Source organism: Canis lupus, chromosome 27, assembly GCF_011100685.1.
Source record: "Canis lupus familiaris isolate Mischka breed German Shepherd chromosome 27, alternate assembly UU_Cfam_GSD_1.0, whole genome shotgun sequence".
Lineage (NCBI taxonomy): Eukaryota > Metazoa > Chordata > Mammalia > Carnivora > Canidae > Canis > Canis lupus.
The window spans coordinates 43,612,414-43,630,746 of record NC_049248.1 but is presented as its reverse complement, the minus strand read 5'-3'; the positions used below and the strand labels follow the sequence as shown (position 1 = coordinate 43,630,746).

General features: G+C 46.5%; 1 protein-coding gene across 3 annotated transcripts in view; it reads right to left on the bottom strand.

The window, feature by feature from the left end:
• ACVR1B (activin A receptor type 1B) overlaps positions 1–18,333 on the bottom strand; it is a 35,937-nt gene that overhangs the window by 14,619 nt on the left and 2,985 nt on the right. The window contains exons 1-3 of one of the 3 annotated variants that reach the window (XM_038577721.1): positions 5,267–5,403; positions 3,667–3,906; positions 2,609–2,857 (exon numbers count right to left, since the gene is read on the bottom strand). In XM_038577721.1, the coding sequence (XP_038433649.1) occupies positions 2,609–2,857; positions 3,667–3,841 (424 nt within the window). In that variant the 5' untranslated portion in view covers positions 3,842–3,906; positions 5,267–5,403. Of the gene's footprint in view, positions 1–2,608; positions 2,858–3,625; positions 3,907–5,266; positions 5,404–18,333 lie in introns of those variants that run through there. The other 2 variants (XM_038577720.1, XM_038577719.1) reach the window with 2 other exon arrangements.

The following is an 18,333-nucleotide window of genomic DNA, read 5'->3' as shown; positions in this document are numbered from 1 at the left end:
AGGGCAGAGAAGGTGAAGGCCGGGCTTGGGGCTGGGGGTGCCCGGGCTGCCCTGCTCCGCAGCCACTAGAGGGCGCCGCTGCGTGGCCCACGAAAGCCAGGCGGCGGCTGGGGCTACGAGGCTCCCACCGCGCCCCGCTCCCCCTGCTCCCCCTGCTCCCTGCTCCCCGGGCCAGCTCCACATGCGGCACACAAGGCTGCCCACGCTGACCCTCAGGGTGACTCTACTGTCTTTACAGGGCTCATTTACTGCTTCATTTGTCCCCGTCAGTAGTCTCCCTATCTATCCATCAAGACGGACTCGGAGCTCTCACTTCCTCTCCCAGACCAAATAAACATGTTATTAACCCCTACGCCCTGCGGATGGGAAGGCCACTTACTGGATGCTTACGGTGCACCAGGCACTATGATAAAGGCTTTACACAGATTATCTCATTTCCTCACAACCACCTGTACGGTAGGTAGACAGTGTTATTATCCCCATTTTACAGATGGGAAAACTAAAGCTTGAAAGGGAAAGTTACGTAACTCCTTTGAACTCATACAGGCAGCAAGTGTCAAAGATGGGACTAACGTCTAGAACTGTCTCCCAAAGTCCACGCTTCCAACTACAACACTACACAACCCTCCCATCCATCTCCTCTGTGCCTGCCCGAGTCCTGGCCCTTCTTTAAAAGACTTCCAACTGGTCTTTCCGCCTCCCTGGTCGCCCTGCTCCTGCCCTGCACACCCACACGCAGCCCTGCCTCACCCTGCCCTAACAGGAGGCTGGTGAATGAGTGAATTCACCCCACACCACTGCCAGAATTCCTTCCATGGGAAAATAAGAACATTTATGTTGCCACATGAAAACTTCCAGTAGATGCCTCTCACCGTACTGGAGAAAGCACGGCACCCAAGGTCCTTCCCACCCGGGCTGTCCTGCCAGTCCCCACCCCCGTCCTCACCCCCCAGCGTGGGCAGGGCACGCCAGTCTCTTTATCATTCCCTCAACACATGGTGAACTTTGGTGCCTTTTTGTCCTTTCACTCAAGGGGTTTTCCTTGGCCTGAAATGTTCCCTGTCCTCTTACCACTCTTAAAACCTCCAACTCAAGTCTTCAAGACCCCTTTAAACGCATCCTCCCCCCAGGAGACCCTTTCCCAGCAATCCCGGTCTCTTCTACCCAGTCCTGGGTCAGCCTTTTTTATCTTTCTTTACCTTGTGCCACCCAGAGGGCATTCGACACGTATTTGTTAAAGGGAATTGAAAGTCACATAAGCAGCATGGACTTACTACTTTAAAAACCACAGTATTGAAACTCGAACAGCTTGGAAGCCCTGCATTGGGGATTAAGAAGGGACTAAATATCCAAGGAGAAATAGTTATTAATCATTTTACTCCAGATGACTAAGTAACCACCATGGACCTTCACTGGCCTCAGCTAGTTCTGATCTTAAAAAAGACTCCAGAAAACCTGAGCTACCCTCCTGTGACAGCAAATCAAGTCAGAGAGTCAGTCAGGCAGTTCTAACCACTGCCCTACCTCTTTCAGCAAAGAACAAGACATATATTTTCTCTCTTCCTAAAAATATGCAGCTTTTAAATATATCCATCATTTTGGCACTCTCTACTGCAGAGCTTAATAAAGGCAAAACCACTGAAATTCAGGAGATGTCACAGCTCAAAAGTATTCCCTGTGTTCAAGGAGGAATGTCTGGCCATGACTGATGGCATAATTTCCCTACAGAACAATAGTCTTGTCACATGGCAAGGAAACATACCATAAACACACACAAAATTCTCACAATATGATTCCGTATGTTTTAACTAGAATGGCAATAGAGACCTTTGCAGATGATTTTTTTCCACAAGAAAAGAATACCACCATCACTAAAATAATGGTCTATCTTCATTAAAAATAAAAAGACTCTTTTGCAGTCGTTTCACATCTAATAGCTCGCTGAGCTATACCCTGAGACCTGAGCAACCCCAGGCCCTTTATCCTGAATTCTGAGCTCACTTCAAGGGCCAGGGTTCAGTTCAATTCCCTCAGCTAAGAAAGACTCGGTTACCAATAGGCAGTGCAGGAAACAAAGGGTACTGACACCAAGCTGCAAGCCCAAGCTGCCTTTATGTAACCCCCACCAAAAAAAACCCTTGGGCAACGGGTACAAGTCAATGATTCACCAAACCCCAGCTCTCAGCTTTACTCAATGTCCTTAAACTCCCCTTGTGGTTGCTCAGAGATCAATGATTAGCTGTCACCACCTCACAGAAACCCGGCACACTCCTGTTTCTCCAAGGGGCCCTTCAATTGAGCACTCTACTGCTCAGATGGAACCAGGTGAATTTTAATAGATGTACGCTTACAAGACTGGGAGAGAGGCGGGGTTTCTGGAATGGAGAGTTTTACTCTTGACCTTTGGAATCCCAGGGAATCAAAGATTTTCTGTGGACCCATTGTCTTATTACATATCAGACTCCAAAAGAAGGGGTGTCCAGAAACCAAACGCCTTGGTGCCGGCAGAAACAAGTGCAAGGCCCAGCCTTCTCCGTGAATGGTCTATCCCTGCTGGGAAATGGTGACGAAGACCAACGACAGACACAATTGCTGAAGGACTCAGTACCTGAGCCAGACCCTGATGTGGAGAGATCGTAGACAAGATCCTGGAGCGTCTTGTCTTTGGAGAGACACATCTCACACGAGGGATCTTCCATGTCCAGTCTCTGGCGGTTGTGATAGACACGCTGATGATAGTTAATGACAAGGAAAACAATGATGATGATGAGAAACAGGAGGAACACTGGGCCAGCAATAATGCCTACCAGCTCCACGGGGCCCCACATGGAAGGGTGCTCAGACTCCTTGAGGTGACCTGGGTCAAGTGAGAGAGGAGAGGGAAAGAACACGGTAAAAACGCGGGAAAGCTCTGGCCCTCTCTGTCCCCGACACCCCCGTCCGCGGGAATGTGCCCTTTCCCTCCTGCCTGCGCTCAAGGTGCTCTTGACCTCGCTGGTCTTACCGGGCTCTGGGTGTGCCTGGCGCCCTCATATGTGAACCTCTCTAACGGAGGAGCCCGTTACGACGACAGTCCAGCTCACAACTCCCTGTCATCCTCGGCATTTCCCGGGGCCGTCCCACCTCAGTGCCCCAGACAGATGCCAGGTTCTACGCTTCCACTCGAAACAGCTGCTTTAAGCCCTGCAGCTGGAAGTCCCTCCTCCTCTGCTCTCCCCAGTCATGCCTTCTAAATGGGACACTTGCAAAGGGCTGCCAGCTAATACTTCGCAGCCCCGACTGCTGTCCTTCTTTTCCAACTCCGGCCCCTCTTCCCATCTTGCCATCACACTCACCCAGCAGCTGCCTTCACGCAGATCAGGGGCTATCTCCATACCTTCCCATGGGGATCCCTGCCTGGCTCTCCCACTCCTCACCAGCTGCCCATGGCTGCTCAGCCAGCATCCAAAATGTGGCTTTCACCTCTTGACAATCTGTCTTCCCCAAACTCTTGTCTACAAATCTGACTGGGGAGGAATCCCATCCCCTCGTCATGTTGGGGAACATCCAAAAGGTACCTTTACCTATCACCAAACAAAGGGATTGGGGAAGAGTAGAGTAGGATGAGATGGCAGGGGTGCCCTACCTCCAGGATGAGCCAATAGTCCAACAAGGGTGTCCACTCACCACTGGGCACCCTCAGGTCGATCTTGTTACAGAAGTCAGTATAGCAGCAGTGGGTGTTGCGGAGATCCTCAGAGCTCAGACAGTAGAAGGGCTTCCCAGCGGGGACCAGCTCCACTTTGGGGATGCAGGTGCGCACGTGGTGCTCCATCCCATCCAGGTTGAAAATGGAAACCATGCAGGCCCCATCTGTTTCACACGTGTAGTTGGCCTGGAGGCAGCTGGTACACGCACACTGCAGAGCTGCAGGAAATTTGGGAGTACACTGACATTAACGGTGAGATCTTATCCTAGGTCCTTTTCCAGACTTAGAATATAATCCTCTAGCACACTTGATGTTCCCAAATAAGGAGCTTTGATGGAGATAGGGCCAGAGAGACGACACCATCAATGGGAGCACCAACTTTTCGCCTGTTCATTCAGGCTTCCAAGCCCCAACTTTTTCTTCTAAGTACCCTATCTTAGGCCTATGAGAAACAGAAAAAAAACCTTCTGAACTTTGCCTTAGACTTACTACACATTATTTTGTGGCTGGGAATGAAGTTTTCCTTTAAATGTAGATGCCTGAGGATGAGAGGAAGGCACTTTCCCCTCAGAGGATACAGATTCCACCTCCCGCCCCACCCCTCCATCCTCCATCCAAAACCACCCAGGCTCCCTTGCTTGAGGATGGCTCATCAACCCCATCTTCTTTCTCTGGCACTAGGCATGCCCACAGTTTTCTGAATGCAGTATGCATGCTCTCACACATTCTTTTGCGGCAATGCTTTTCTTCCTGGCTACTTCTCACAAATCCTTTAAAATTCAGCCTAAGCATCACTTCCTTTGAAAAGCTTCCCATCCACTAGTCCAATGTCGTCCTCCTCCCTTTAGTCCATGGTAGGTGCACCTCTCATGGGGGGGAAAAAGAATAACCTCCAAAGAGGATAATATTAACGCCTAACTCGTAAAGTTATTGTGAGGATTAAATGGGCTGACGCATAAAGTGTTCAATAAATTTAACCTACTCTGGAAGGTCCCTGGATATCATTTAAAAAATATTATATATCTTTATTATATATATATACACACACACTATATACATAAATACATATTTTATACATACAAACACACATACACATGCTTTTCCCCCCTGAAATAGGCAGTTTGTGCAATCATGCCTGGGTCTAATGAGTTCTGCTGGGTGTGTTTTATACATAAGTGTGCACTGTTGACAGGAAATTACTGTAAATGAATTTGGCGCCTCTGAAAGCCAGTTCAGCAGCCCTGGAATCTGAGATCCTTTATTTATCCGTCTAACAAGAATAGCACAGACAGCGGCAGTTGGTTCTCCCCAACACGGTCTCCCATGGGCCTAACCTAGCCCTGACCTCTCGGAACGGGCAGGAGTGTGGCTGCGGCCACCAGGACCCTGAGGTTGGGAGCCGGAGCTGAATGATGCCTTCGGCCCGCAGGCAGTGGAGGCTGCAGGGCCCACCCAAGTCCCGGCCGGACACTCAGCCAATACTATCTGGGTACCAAGTGGGACTACATTCAAACCAAGGCCCCTGGAGAAGAGACATTTATGACCAGCCCCGTGAAAAACGCGCCTGTTGTAACTCACCCCTTCAGGCTGTGAACAGGCTATCTTTGTCTCTCCCTGCAACACACTGGAAGGCATCTCTCGGCTTTTCAGTTCCAAGGACGGATTCTAAACCTCTCCGTGCCCAAGGCCCCTTCCTCAGGCTTTCCATAAATGATGCAATCCCTCGCCACTCCCACCCGAGGAGACAAAGGAGCGCGCACGCTGACAGGTAAACGCCGCTGCGCTGCGGCTGTGGAGCCTCCCCAGGAGGCCTCTGATCAGAGCCCTTTCTTCTGGGAGAAATTCCACCCGGGCTGCCTGCTGACGCCCTGCTGACGGAGGGTAACGTGCTATTTTCAAGGGCAGGAAGTTTAAAGCAGGTACCCTTCGGACTAGGGTCCAAATCATAAAAGGAATTTTAAAAGTACATCCTTCCTAAACTTGGATTCCAACCTTTTTAGACACAAGAAAGACGAAGGAACCGCCTCATCCCCCCCAAATACCTCTTTTTGCTCCCCCTCTTATTTTTCCCGCTAACTGGAGTTTACTCCTGCACCCCTCGGATCCTCAGGCCCAGCCCTCTACCCCCGCTGGCGCCCCTCCCCCGTGGGTCGGGGAGGCCGCGGGCACAAAGGGGTTCCCCGTGGGGTGCACACCTCTCAACACGTGTGCCGTGCGTGACACGCGGCAAAGAGAACAGCGTCGGGGCTATTCCGGGCGCCGAGGGCGATTCCGAGCGCCCGGGACGCGGGGCCAGGCCCGAGCCGCCTCTGAGAAAGGGCTCGCTTCGGAGTCTGTCAATTAGCAGACGGCAGGGCCAAGAGGCTCCAGCTCCAGATACTTCTCCCTCCGCTGGTTCACGGCCTCTTTCACAGTGATTCATTCTGGAGAACGAACACACCCACACGTGGCTCATTATTTTTGGGAAGTACTTAAACAATCTTGGTGTAAGACAGGAAAGAACAAAAGTGGCGAAATCTATGTGAGACGGGATGAAGAGCGGAACTGGGAGCAGGGCCATGCGGGTTTGTGATAAGGGATTAGGCAAGTCTCTGAATCTACCCGGGCCTCGGCCGCCTAGCCAGAAAATGCCATTTATCTTACGGAGATGGTATGAAGATTAGCCAAACATCCGCTAAGCGCGGTGAGTGTCCTGAGGAAGGTTCTCTCTGCGCACATCTGGGTACATCGACAGAGTTTACAGAGTGAGGGAGAAGTCTGAAAAAGATGTATTTTTGAGAGAACCATCACGACTGCTCGCACCCCTGAAAAGGCTTCGGTCACTACCGCTAGAGCCACAGCAGGGCACTAGGGCAGGGACGGGTCACGAAGACCCAAGGCCCCAACACCAGCGCTAACGTTAACCACGTGACCTCGAGCACGCTCGTAACCTTCCTGCACCCTGGTTTCCTAATCTGTCGAGTGGGACTGGGGATAATCACTTTACAGGGCTGTGTGTGAATTATATGGAATAACACATTTTAAAAGTGCTCAGCAAATAGGTGCTCAATAAATTCTAATCTCTCCTCTGAATATAACACTCAAACATAAACAGGCATGCACACGCAGGCTCGCACACAGAAAATGTCTCTTTAACCACTAATTAGGAAGTGGCAAGTTACCGTAAGACCACAGCAAGCACAGCAAGAGACCGTTTTAGCCTCAGCTCTGCCAGTAACTAGTCGTGTGGCATTGGGCGAGTCATTTAACCTCTCTGAGCCTCATTTTCCTCATGATTAATCAGAAAGAAGGCAATGAACTAGGTGACCTCTAAAATCCTCCAGTTGAAATTTGAATCCAGTTTGTTTTTAAATTCACATTGTCTGGACCACTGATCCAACACTGGGAAGTTCTGCTTTATATTGGATATACTTTTTCCTTAACTTTAAAGATAGACATTAGGGCCAGTTTTCTGTTAACATCCATTTTTCAAAATAAAGTGACAATAAAATCATAAAAAATAACTGAATTTAACCATAAACGTACTAGCATGCGAAATCACAAAACTATGCGCGATTTCTTTGAAAACTAAATCTGGACTAATGAATGCTAATAGCCCTTTATAATCTACTTCGCAGTGACTCATCAGGTTAAATCAGTCTACACACATGCATATAAACAATACATACCTAAGACTCTCCATATTCCACAACCAAGGAGTTACATAGTAGAAATAACATAAGTTGGAAAACCAGTAACAGAGGAGTAACACAATCACTGGAGACACAACCGAATTAAAAAGTGGTCAGAAGGCGGGGGCGCCCGGGCCGCTCAGTAGGTGAGGCGGCCGACTCTGGATTTCGGCTCAGCTCCTGATCTCGGGGTGGTGGGATCGGGATCCTCTCTCTCCCTCTCCCTGCCCCCACGAAAGTGCTTAGAACAAAGCTCTCACTAGCACAGCACTGTGCTCTTAACAAGTCTGTCAAAACTAAACTGAAGACAAAACCACCTAAGCAGGATTTGAATGTGGCTCCAACATATGATTAGAAGGTGGTTTGTGGTAGGATGTAGATGCAAATTTGATTCATGAGCGAGGCTGTATTTTGAGGAAGACCAACAAGTCCCAACCTGCGCAGCCTCCGTCTAGCTGCGTGTTACGGAGGCATTAACAGCCGAGTCTCGGCGAAGACAACCCCACTGCAGGCAGGGCAATGGGCTGGGTTCTCTGACCCACTGGCATATACCGGGAGGACTCAGCGGGCCCGTGGCTCATGGGAATTCCCAAAACCGCCCTCCGGGCACAGACTCAGCCACTCAGTCCACTACTCTGCCCCAGAACACATCTCCAGGGCACGGGGCGGGGGGGGGGGGCGGGGGGGAGAGCACAGGTGGCGGCACCAACCTCAGAAGGTAAGAGGCAAGCCACAAAACATCCGCAGTTGTCCCGGCAGATAAAGATCCACAAACGTCCTTAAACATTGTAAAGCTACAATATTTATGATTTTTAGCTTATATTAATCACTCCTTGGGATAATAAGCTTCACCAGTTTTGTAGCACCACAGGGCACTGTCCTGCTCAGGTACGCTAAGACACTAAGCTCGCCTCTTCCAAACCTCACCGGGCAGCTTTCTAGTTCTACAGCATCCAAGATGAGCTGCCCAAACCAGCTTGTGTAGCCCTTCCTCTTCACATTACGGTTCGATCATAAACTGACTCTCCGCCCTCCTCCTTCCAGATGGCAGCATCCATCAGACAGGCCAAACTGATAAGAATAGCCTATTACAACGCATGATTATTTTAATTAGTCTTCCTTGGACCTTATCCAATCCCCCTACAGCTTCCTGAGGATAGGACAGGACTGCAACTCTGAGTCTGAGTAGCCAAAATGATCTTGGGGGAAAAAGAAGAACAAAGTTGGATGACTCACACTTCCTGATTTCAGAACGTACTACAAAGCTATAGCAATCAAAACAGTGTGGTAGTGGCATTAAGTATAGCCACATAAAGCAATGGGATAGAATTGAGAGTCCAGAAACCAACCTATACAACCATAACTGACTTATTCTTGACAAGAATGTCTAGACCATTCAGGGGGAAGGACTAGTCTTCAACAAATGATGCTAGACAAGTAGATATCCACATGCAAAAGAATGAAGTCGACCCTTACTTCACACCATATACAACATTTTTTTTTTAAAGATTTTATTTATCTATTCCTGAGAGACACAGAGAGAGGCAGAAACACAGGCAGAGGGAGAAGCAGGCTCCATGCAGGGAGCCCGACGTGGGACTCGATCCCAGGACCCAGGATCACACCCTGAGCCGAAGGCAAATGTATAACTGCTGAGCCACCCAGGCGTCCCCATATACAAAAAATTAATTCAAAACGGATCAATGAGCTAAATATATAAAAGCTATGACTTGTATTCTAAAACTTCTAAAACTTAAAAAAAAAAACAGAGGTAAAGCTTCAGGACTTTGGATTTAGCAACGCTGTCTTAGATAGCATACCCAAAGTACAAGTGACAAAAGAAAAATACATAAACTGGCCTTCATCAAAATTAAAACCTTCCGTGGGGTACGTGGGTGGCTCAGTCAGTCAGGCGTCTGTCTGCCTTCGGCTCAGGTCATGATCCTGAGGCCCTGGGATTGAGCCCCATATTAGGCTCCCTGCTCAGGGGGGAGCCTGCTTCTCCCTCTTCTCCTGCTGCTCCCCTGCTTGGGCTCTCATTTTCTGTCAAATGAACAATTAAAATCTTAAAAAAATAAAACCTTCTGTGCATCAATGGACAATATCAAGAGAATACAAAACAACCTATGGAACAGGAGAAAATATTTGTAAGTCATGTATCTAATAACTGCCTAGTATTCAGAATACATAAAGAACTCATAACCCAGGACGCCTGGGTGGCTGTGGCTGAGCGCCTGCCTTTGGCTCAGGGCATGATCCCAGAGTCCTGGGATTGAGTCCCACATCAGGCTCCATGCATGCTGCCTGTTTCTCCCTCTGCTTATGTTTCTGCCTCTCTCTCTCTGTCTCTCATGAATAAAAAAAAATAATAACAATAATAAAAGAACTCATAACTCAACATAAAACAATTAAAAAATGGGCAAAGGACTTGAATAGACATTTCCCCAAAAAAGATACACAAATGGCCAACAAGCACATGAAAAGATGTCCAATATCATCCCAGATGCAAATGAATTTTAAATGTAGGTGTAAATCAAAACCACGAGACACCACTTCACACCCACTAGGAAGGCCATAAGAAAATGAAAAAGATGGGATGCCTGGGTGGCTCAGTGGTTAAGGGTCTGCCTTTGGCTCAGGGCAAAACAGTTCAATGGTTCCTCCATAAATTAAATGTTGAATTACCATATAACCCAGCAATTCTACTCATAGGTGTATATCCAAAAGACTGGAAATAAGTGTTCATACAAAAACTTGCACACGAATGTTCATAATAGCACTACGCATATAGTCAAAGGTGGAAACAACCCAAATGTCTATCAAATAATGAAGGCAAACCAAAATGTGGTCTATTCAAACAGTGGTGTATTATTCAGTCATAAAAATGAATAAACTTTTGATATACACTACAATATGAACTTTAAAAACACTATGTAAAGTGAAAGCTTATGATTCCATTTATTTATATTTATTTTTTCATGAGAGAGAGAGAGAGAGAGAGAGAGGCGCAGAGACACAGGCAGAGGGAGAAGCAGGCTCCATGCAGGGAGCCTGATGTGGGACTCGATCCTCGATCCCGGGTCTCCAGGATCACGCCCTGGGCTGAAGGCGGCACTAAACCACTGAGCCACCCGGGCTGCCCTATGATTCCATTTACATTAAATATCCAGGAAGCACATTAATGGTTGTCAGGGGCTGGGGGCAGAGTGGGAGGGAGGATGGGAAGTAACTGCTTAATGGGTTACTGGGTTTCCTCTGGGGTAAGGAAAAAGTTCTAGTACTAGATAGTGGTGATAACATTATGAAAGTACTTAACACCACTGAATTATACACTTTAAAATAGTTAAAAATGAAAATAAATAAAATGGTTAAAAATTGTAAATTTTCTGTTGTGTTTTACCATAAATTTAAAAAATACCAAGTCTTTGAAAAGCAGTATGTATAATCTCAATTATAAAACTAAAACATTAAACACCTAACACGTGCATAGAGGAAAAAAAAAACCAACTTGGGGCACCTGGCCCAGGGTAGAGCACACAACTCTTGATCTTGGGGTCATGAGTCTGAGCCCCACCGTAGGTGCCGAGGTTACTTAAATTAATAAATAAATAACAAGGGAAAAAACAACCTGGAGGTCTCGTGTTCTTCAGACTGTATTCATCCTGAATCCCTGTGCTCTCCAAGATGTCCCAGGAACCTCAGAGCTCCACAAGGGGGGAGCCACTGCCCTGCTTTGCTTCACCATTTTCTCACTGGTGTCTAGCAAAGTGCCTGGCAAATAGCGCTGCGCTTAATAAATCTCAGGCAATAAATCTCAGCCTAATAACTTGAGAGGGAAGGGGGCTCTCCCAGGAGTGGCTTTTATCTGCTGTACATACATTTCTACATTTGTATTCTTAAAAGGGTCGTGCTGCTTTAAAAAGGCAAAGAAAAAAGAAAAATGTTGTCCAGTAACTCTTGATCTAGACAACTGCCAAAATGTTTAGGAAAATCCTGAATCAGGTTAAAAAATGGAGGCATCGGGCATGAAACCATCACGAAACAGAGGTAACGGTCGGTTCCCCTGGTAGGGGTGACGGGAGACAATAACTGGGAACTGACAATGCACCAACAGCGAAAACCCAAACCTAAGTAGAAATATCATGCAGTGTTAAAGTAAAGCAATTAGATGCTACTGGTTGATAAAAGAGACCCAAGTTACATCTTCACCCTTCATAATCATCAAAATTAGATTTTAAAAACACATTAAAACAAAATAAAACCAAACCTCTCAAGTACCCAAGGGCCAAAATGAAGTCAAATTTTACATGTGCAATTGAGTAGTACCTACAAAACCAAAAACTGTACTGGTGAAAAAAAAAGCACTTAGGAAAAAAAATGTAACTGACTTAATAAAGGAAGCTATTTGTATGAGGAGGGGAAAAAAAAAAAAAACCAGAGATTTAACAATAAGACACTTGATAAGCTTGGTATTTAATTCCAATCTGGGAAAAGGTCTCGGAATGGGGTTTGCATAAGAGAAAGGTGTTTGAAAAGCCAGCTCCACACACTATCTATTCCACCAACTGCCTTTCTGACATTCTACTTGGAGACAAACCCAACCCTAGAGAGCTGTTTAAACAAGTTCACCCTTAAGCCTCAGGTCTAGAGAATGAAAGCTTTGTTCTCCCTCAAAAAGAGACGTTTGATGTTTATGCTAAGGAGACCTGTCATTGCAACTTAATTTATGGCTGACTGTAAATACCTGAATATCTTAGCAAGGGCCCACCTGCTGCCCAGGAGAGTGTCACGGTAAAACTGGAATGAGCGCGTCTTACTACACAGCGTGCCTGGTCGTTCCTCGGACCCAAGCGTATGGACTCAGCTGTCCCATTCGGACAGTCTGCAAGTAACCTGGTACTTCTCCTTTACTTAACAGTTTATAACGAACATGGAAAACCATTCTGTTTTCTTTCTTTGTTGCACTTAAATAGACGTTTTTGTGGCTCATTAGGGCAGGGGAGGATGTTTATGAGCGGTATTTTGTATTTGCTTCCTGACCTATTTACTATACTATGGATGAGTGGAGAGGAGTCGTGTACGTCACGGTTTTGAGTGAGAAGAGGAATAGGAGGAATGGTTTCAGGCAACTGGGACAATGAAGGAGAAAAAAAAATCAGCCAGGGCTGAGAATAAAACTAATGAGGCTGAGATCAAGCACATTTGGCTGGAATAAAATGGGTAGGTGGTAGAATGAAACAGAGATGAAAGAGGTGAGGTAGGAAGAGAGAGCTTATCGTGTTCCAAGTAACTCAAATGTTTGCAGCATTTCTGAGTGACCGGGATAAAAACTGCATATAGAGGGATGTCTGGGTGGTTCAGCAGTTGAACATCTGCCTTTGGCCCAGGGTGTGATCCCAGGGTCCCGGGATCGAGTCCCACATCGGGCTCCCCGCACGGAGCCGGCTTCTCCTTCTGCCTGCGTCTCTGCCTCTCTCTGTGTGTCTCTCATGAACACAGAAAATCTTAAAAATCTTAAAAAAACAAAAAACAAAAAACCCAACTGCATATAGAGGAGATACCAAAAGCACAGCAGGCCAGAACTGGAATTATACCTAGGATATTGCTGAGAGGATGGGAAAAAACTGAATGGATCCAATTAAACAAACTTATTATAAGTACTTAAAATGTGCAAGGGTCTGTGACAGGACAAAGCCACATAAAAAAGAATAAACTAGTTCCTAGCATCCATTTTTACGGGGCAGAGGCTGGGAGAGTGGGAGGAGCAGACCAAAGAGAAAAGCAGAGAGGATAGAACCACTGACCAGCGGGACAGCAGAAGGACAAAGGAGGTCCCACACTGGAGGGTGGTCACTTTGGCCAAGAAGAGAAGGCCAAGGCCAAGCAAAACACAAGGCATATTAGGTCCACAGCGAATGGACAATGCCAGGTTCCAGCTGGAGACAAGGACAGTAAGGAAGATGAGACCACATCAGGTGCACCATGACGCCAGGTGAAGGGGTCTGGGTTGATCCTGGAGGCCACATGAAAGCAGTGGAACCACAAGACGCAGAGGGCATGCTCTCCCCAAAGTTAAATCCAGCAACGAGATGGATGACAGGTGTGAGACTGGAGGCAGAGACTGGTTAGAAAATGACTTGCACAGTCCTCGTAGGATGTGGGACAGTACAGCACTCAGAGCACATGCTTTGGGGTCCAATAGACCTGAGCCACTGAACCTCCCCATGCCTCAGTTGCCTCATCTGTAAAACGGGGATGAGAATGCTCAGAGGGTAGCTGCACAGAGTAACTGACATAACCCAAGTCCCCAGCATCACACCTGAGTATATAGTAAACGTTCAGTAAACCAGATGCCTTTACTACTTCTGTCACCCAGGTGCACGAGAAGGGTCAAAACTCTTCCTAGTTGTGTGGTTGTTGCAACAAGAAGAAAGGTCAATCCGTGTAAACTTCTTAAGAGCAAGGACAGACTCTTTCCTCAGTATCCCTCTCACCATTCAGCTTGGTCCTGGATGTTAGAAATGAACACTGATTACAATTCAATCTTATCGACCCCGATTATAAACTGTAATACAGGGGCACCTGGGTGGCTCAGTGGTTGAGCGTCTGCCTTCGGTTCGGGTCAGGATCCCAGGGTCCTGAGGGGGAGTCCCGCATCAGGCTCCTTGCAGGGAGCCTGCTTCTCCCTCTGCCTGTGTCTCTGCCTCTCTCTCTGTGTGTCTCTCATGAATAAATAAAATCTTTAAAAAAATAAAATAAAATAAACTGTAATACACAAGTGTACACCAAGTCAACACACGAAGATCTGGGGCAAGACAGGTTCACCATAACTACCTAATAAAAATAGACAGGCTTCAGTTCAGATTCCTCAACCCAAACATTGGGACTACCTAAAAAAAAAAAAAAAAAAAAACTTATCTCCAAAGCACCCACAATCTCCTCTCTCCCTCTCTCCTCCAATCAATCATAAATATCTAGGAAAAGGTAACTGGCAGTAGGCGAAGGCCACGTGCAGTCCAAGGACTTTTCACATGAGAGCTCCATTAACAGCATGACCGGGCACCAGGTCTCAGTCTCCCTGAGCTTACCTTAGATAGCTAGTTCCCTTCCTGCTTCCCTTCTCCTCACATATCCCTCTGAGCCACCACACACACATTTTTAAAAACACCACTTATTTACTATCTCAGTTTCTGTAGGTCAGAAGTCCAGGCACAGCGTGACTGGGGTTGGCCCGGGCTGCCTTCTCATCCAGGGCTGGGACCTCTTTCAAGCTCACCGGTTGTTGGCAAACTCCACTGCCTTGTGGATGGAAACCTGAGGTTCCCTTTTGCCTCCTTGCTGACAGCCAGGGACCACTCTCAGCCAGGTGGCCCCCTGGGCAGTTCACACACGGATGTTTACTTTCTTCCAAACCAGCTGGAGCATTTCTGACTTCCTTTTTTGCAACCAGCTGAGAAAACTGCTTTCAAAGACCTAGTGTGGTTAGGTCAGGTCGATCACACCAGTCCCCTTAGCTGAAGATCAACTGATTTGGGACCTTAATCGCATCAGCAAAATCCCTTCAAGGCAGTACCTAGATTCATGCTCAGTAATTGGAAGGTCCTATATTCCAAAGGCAGGAAATCTTGGGGGGCGGAGGCAGAGGGCAGACTGCGGTAGGAAAAATCACCTTATATTTTACTTATTATCTCTCACAAGCCAGAAGGTTAAGCTTCATCAACGAAGGCATTTTTGTATGTCCTTTCTCCTACTGTTACATCTCTAGCACCTACGACAGTGCCTGGCACATGGTATGTGCTCAATAAATGAGTGAGCTAAAGGAATCTTCAGCTCACTATCACTATATATTGACTTAGATCACTGTATTTAGGCATAGTTACTTCATGATCATGGTATCTCCCCTGCCAGGTAAGTATAGGCATAGTTACTTCAGATTATTATATATTTACAGGCTGGAAATGGGACTTCTCTCTATATTCAAATTCTGGTTCAATGAAACCATCTAGGAATCCTTAGAATTCCATAGGATATAATTTTTCCCTGCCACAAATGATCTATATAGCTTTAACAAAATACAGGTGATTCTCATGTTTCATAGATTCTATATTCACTAAAATTTATCTGTAACCCCCAAATCAATACTCTCGGTGCTTTCATGGTCATTCACAGATGTTCAGAGTGGTAAAAAAAAAAAAAAAAAAACCAAGTCACCCAATGCACATGTTCCCAGCTGATGGCAAACAAGGTAACCATGCTCTGCCTTCTTGTCTCAGCTTTCACATTGTAAATAAGTGTTCTTTTCACAGTATACCCTGTGCCATGCTTTTCACCTTTTTGTTTTTGTTTTTGCTGGCGGTGGGGATTTCACTGTTTAAAATGGCCCCCAAGAATGGTGCTAAAATGCTCTCCAGTGTTCCAAAGCTCAAGCAGACAATGATGTGCCTTGCAGAGAAAATACCTATATCAGATAACTGTCGTTCAGGCTTGCATTATAGTGCTGCTGGCCTCAAGTTCAAGGTTAATGAACCAACAATATATATTAAATAAGGCGTCTTTAAACAGAAACACATACATAGCAAGGTTATGTACTGATGGGTCAGTGGAAATATAGTGACCAGGGGCTCACAGGAACAAGCCCCGTCATTCCCCTAGGAGCAGCGGCTCAGTACTCGCTAATCCAGTGTTCCAGTCAACTTTACAGAACAGAAGTACCATGAATAATGACACTTGACTATATGAGCCTCATTTTACAGATGAAACAGTGAATCTGAGAGAGGACATGGTGGTTCTCAGCACACTCTAGCACATAATTCTGTTTTATTTTCTCCAGAGCACTTAGGACTGAGAATTGTGTTTACTTATTTATTTTCTGTCTAAGCCACTGCTATTTTAAGTTCCATGACAGTTAGGGATTTAGGGATTTTTGTCCATCTTATTCTCTTGGGATTATTTCCCCAAGCCAAGAACCATTCCAGGCATATACCCAACCTAATGAGTAAAGAACTCTCCTATATGTAATCATGTAAATACCAGAAGTGATGGATACTCTAAAGGGACGGGCAATTACTTTCATCATGTTAAATTCCAAATATTTAGGGACGCCTGGGTGGCTCAGCGGCTGAGCGTCTGCCTTCGGCCCAGGCCGTGATCCCGGGATCTGGGATCCGAGATCGAGTCCCACATCGGGCTCCCTGCAGGGAGCCTGCTTCTCCCTCTGCCTGTGTCTCTGCCTCTCTCTGTGTCTCCCATGAGTAAATAAATAAAATCTTTAAAAAAATTCCAAATATTTAGTAAGACAAATGCAGGCTTAGGATGAAGTGGAGAGAGAAGAAAGAGAACCAAAAAGAATACCAGAGCTGCCTCAACCAACAAGAATACCAGACAGTGCCTCAAGTGGCACTGTCTCTGAAACCCGGCGAGCTGGTAAGATGGTCTGGGATGCAAACTTCAGGGCTCAACCAAACGCTGGCAGCTCTACCAAGTAAGGGAAAGAGAGATACACTCTGAAATCGTATTTTTGCTTGGTTTTACATCTATCCTTGATGGAGAAGCCAGCAGGCAGAGAGAAGAGGCAAGAGCAGGGACGGTACCTCTGGAAGCCCAAGCTCAGGTCAAACCACACGTGCGAGAGGCACTGAGAAGGGCAAAACCCCAGAGCAGGTGGGTAGGTATTTGAACCTGGCCATGAGGTGGTGCCTACAGAGTGGGAGAAATGCAGATTGAACTGCAGGTCTGAGGAGCTGATCCCTTCAAATGCTTCAGCATTCCCAGTCGAGGCGGAACTGATGGGCTCCGAATGCCAGCAGCACCTCCAACGTCAGAAGGATGGATGAGAAAGAGGACTCTAGGATCTTCTTTTTATAAACACAGAGAGGAAAATGAGATAAGACCCTCTTACATCAGCTCCTACTGTAACAGACAAGTAACACAAGAATTCAAGACAAAGAGGCGGGATTCCAGAATTAATGTTCACTGCTGCTCCGAGCAAAACTTGAACAGTAAACAATAAGGATTTCAAAATTAAAACAAAAGAGCCACTTCAGTATTCTAATTTAACCTTCAAAAATAAAGATCTAAAGCACCACGAACTGAGAATTCCATTCCACCTCGACACCCTGTACTCCCGAGTTATTATGAGAGCAGACTGCAACGCGGTTCCACTCATGTTCCCAAACGCAACAAGCAGCTCCAACAGGACACGCCGAAAGAAGCAGCACGTCTCCTCGTCTCCTCGTTTACTGATTCATATTTTGGTAGCAAGGTTACAATTAGCTCACCGGTGGAGAATAAACCTATTTATAACACAGCAGTCCACCTGAAAGACACAATCATCTAAAAAGGGTTTTAGAGGAAAATGAAGTGCAGCTTCTTCCTGTGCTGATTGCAGATTCCCAAGGTCCTTTCGGATGAAGTCCTCAGTCTAACCTTCCTGTGTTCACAGGCACCATTCCAGCCACCTCTCAGCCTCCATGTTCTTATGTAACATTTACATAGTGCCATAAACATACCCAGAGTTGCGTAAGAATTAAAACGTTGCCAAACCAATAAAGCCTAAAGCAGGTCACTCCCTCCAGACTGTCTTTGATTAGCACAGGTACCTGCCCGGTCTCCGACGTAAGCGCCTGTCAAAAGACAGAAATTACCTGGAGGAAATCTGAAACGGTCCAAGGGAAAAAAAAAAAAAAAAGGCACAAATCCGAAGAAGTGAACCACTCTGTGGCATGTGGTGCTTCTATCAACCCCGAGAGTATGTTATTCTGTCCCATAAGATAAGAAGTAACCCAACATTGCTTGTTCCCTGAAGTCAGAGACTGTGTCTAAAAATACCTCTCCGCCAACTGGCTATCAGTGAGTGAGTCTCACAAATGTCCCAGCAGGAACTCCACGGACTACTTCCTCGCACGGCAGAGGGAAAACTGAGGCAGTCACCGAAAGGTTAAGCAAGTGACTCGCTCAAGGACAACCTGTAAGGGA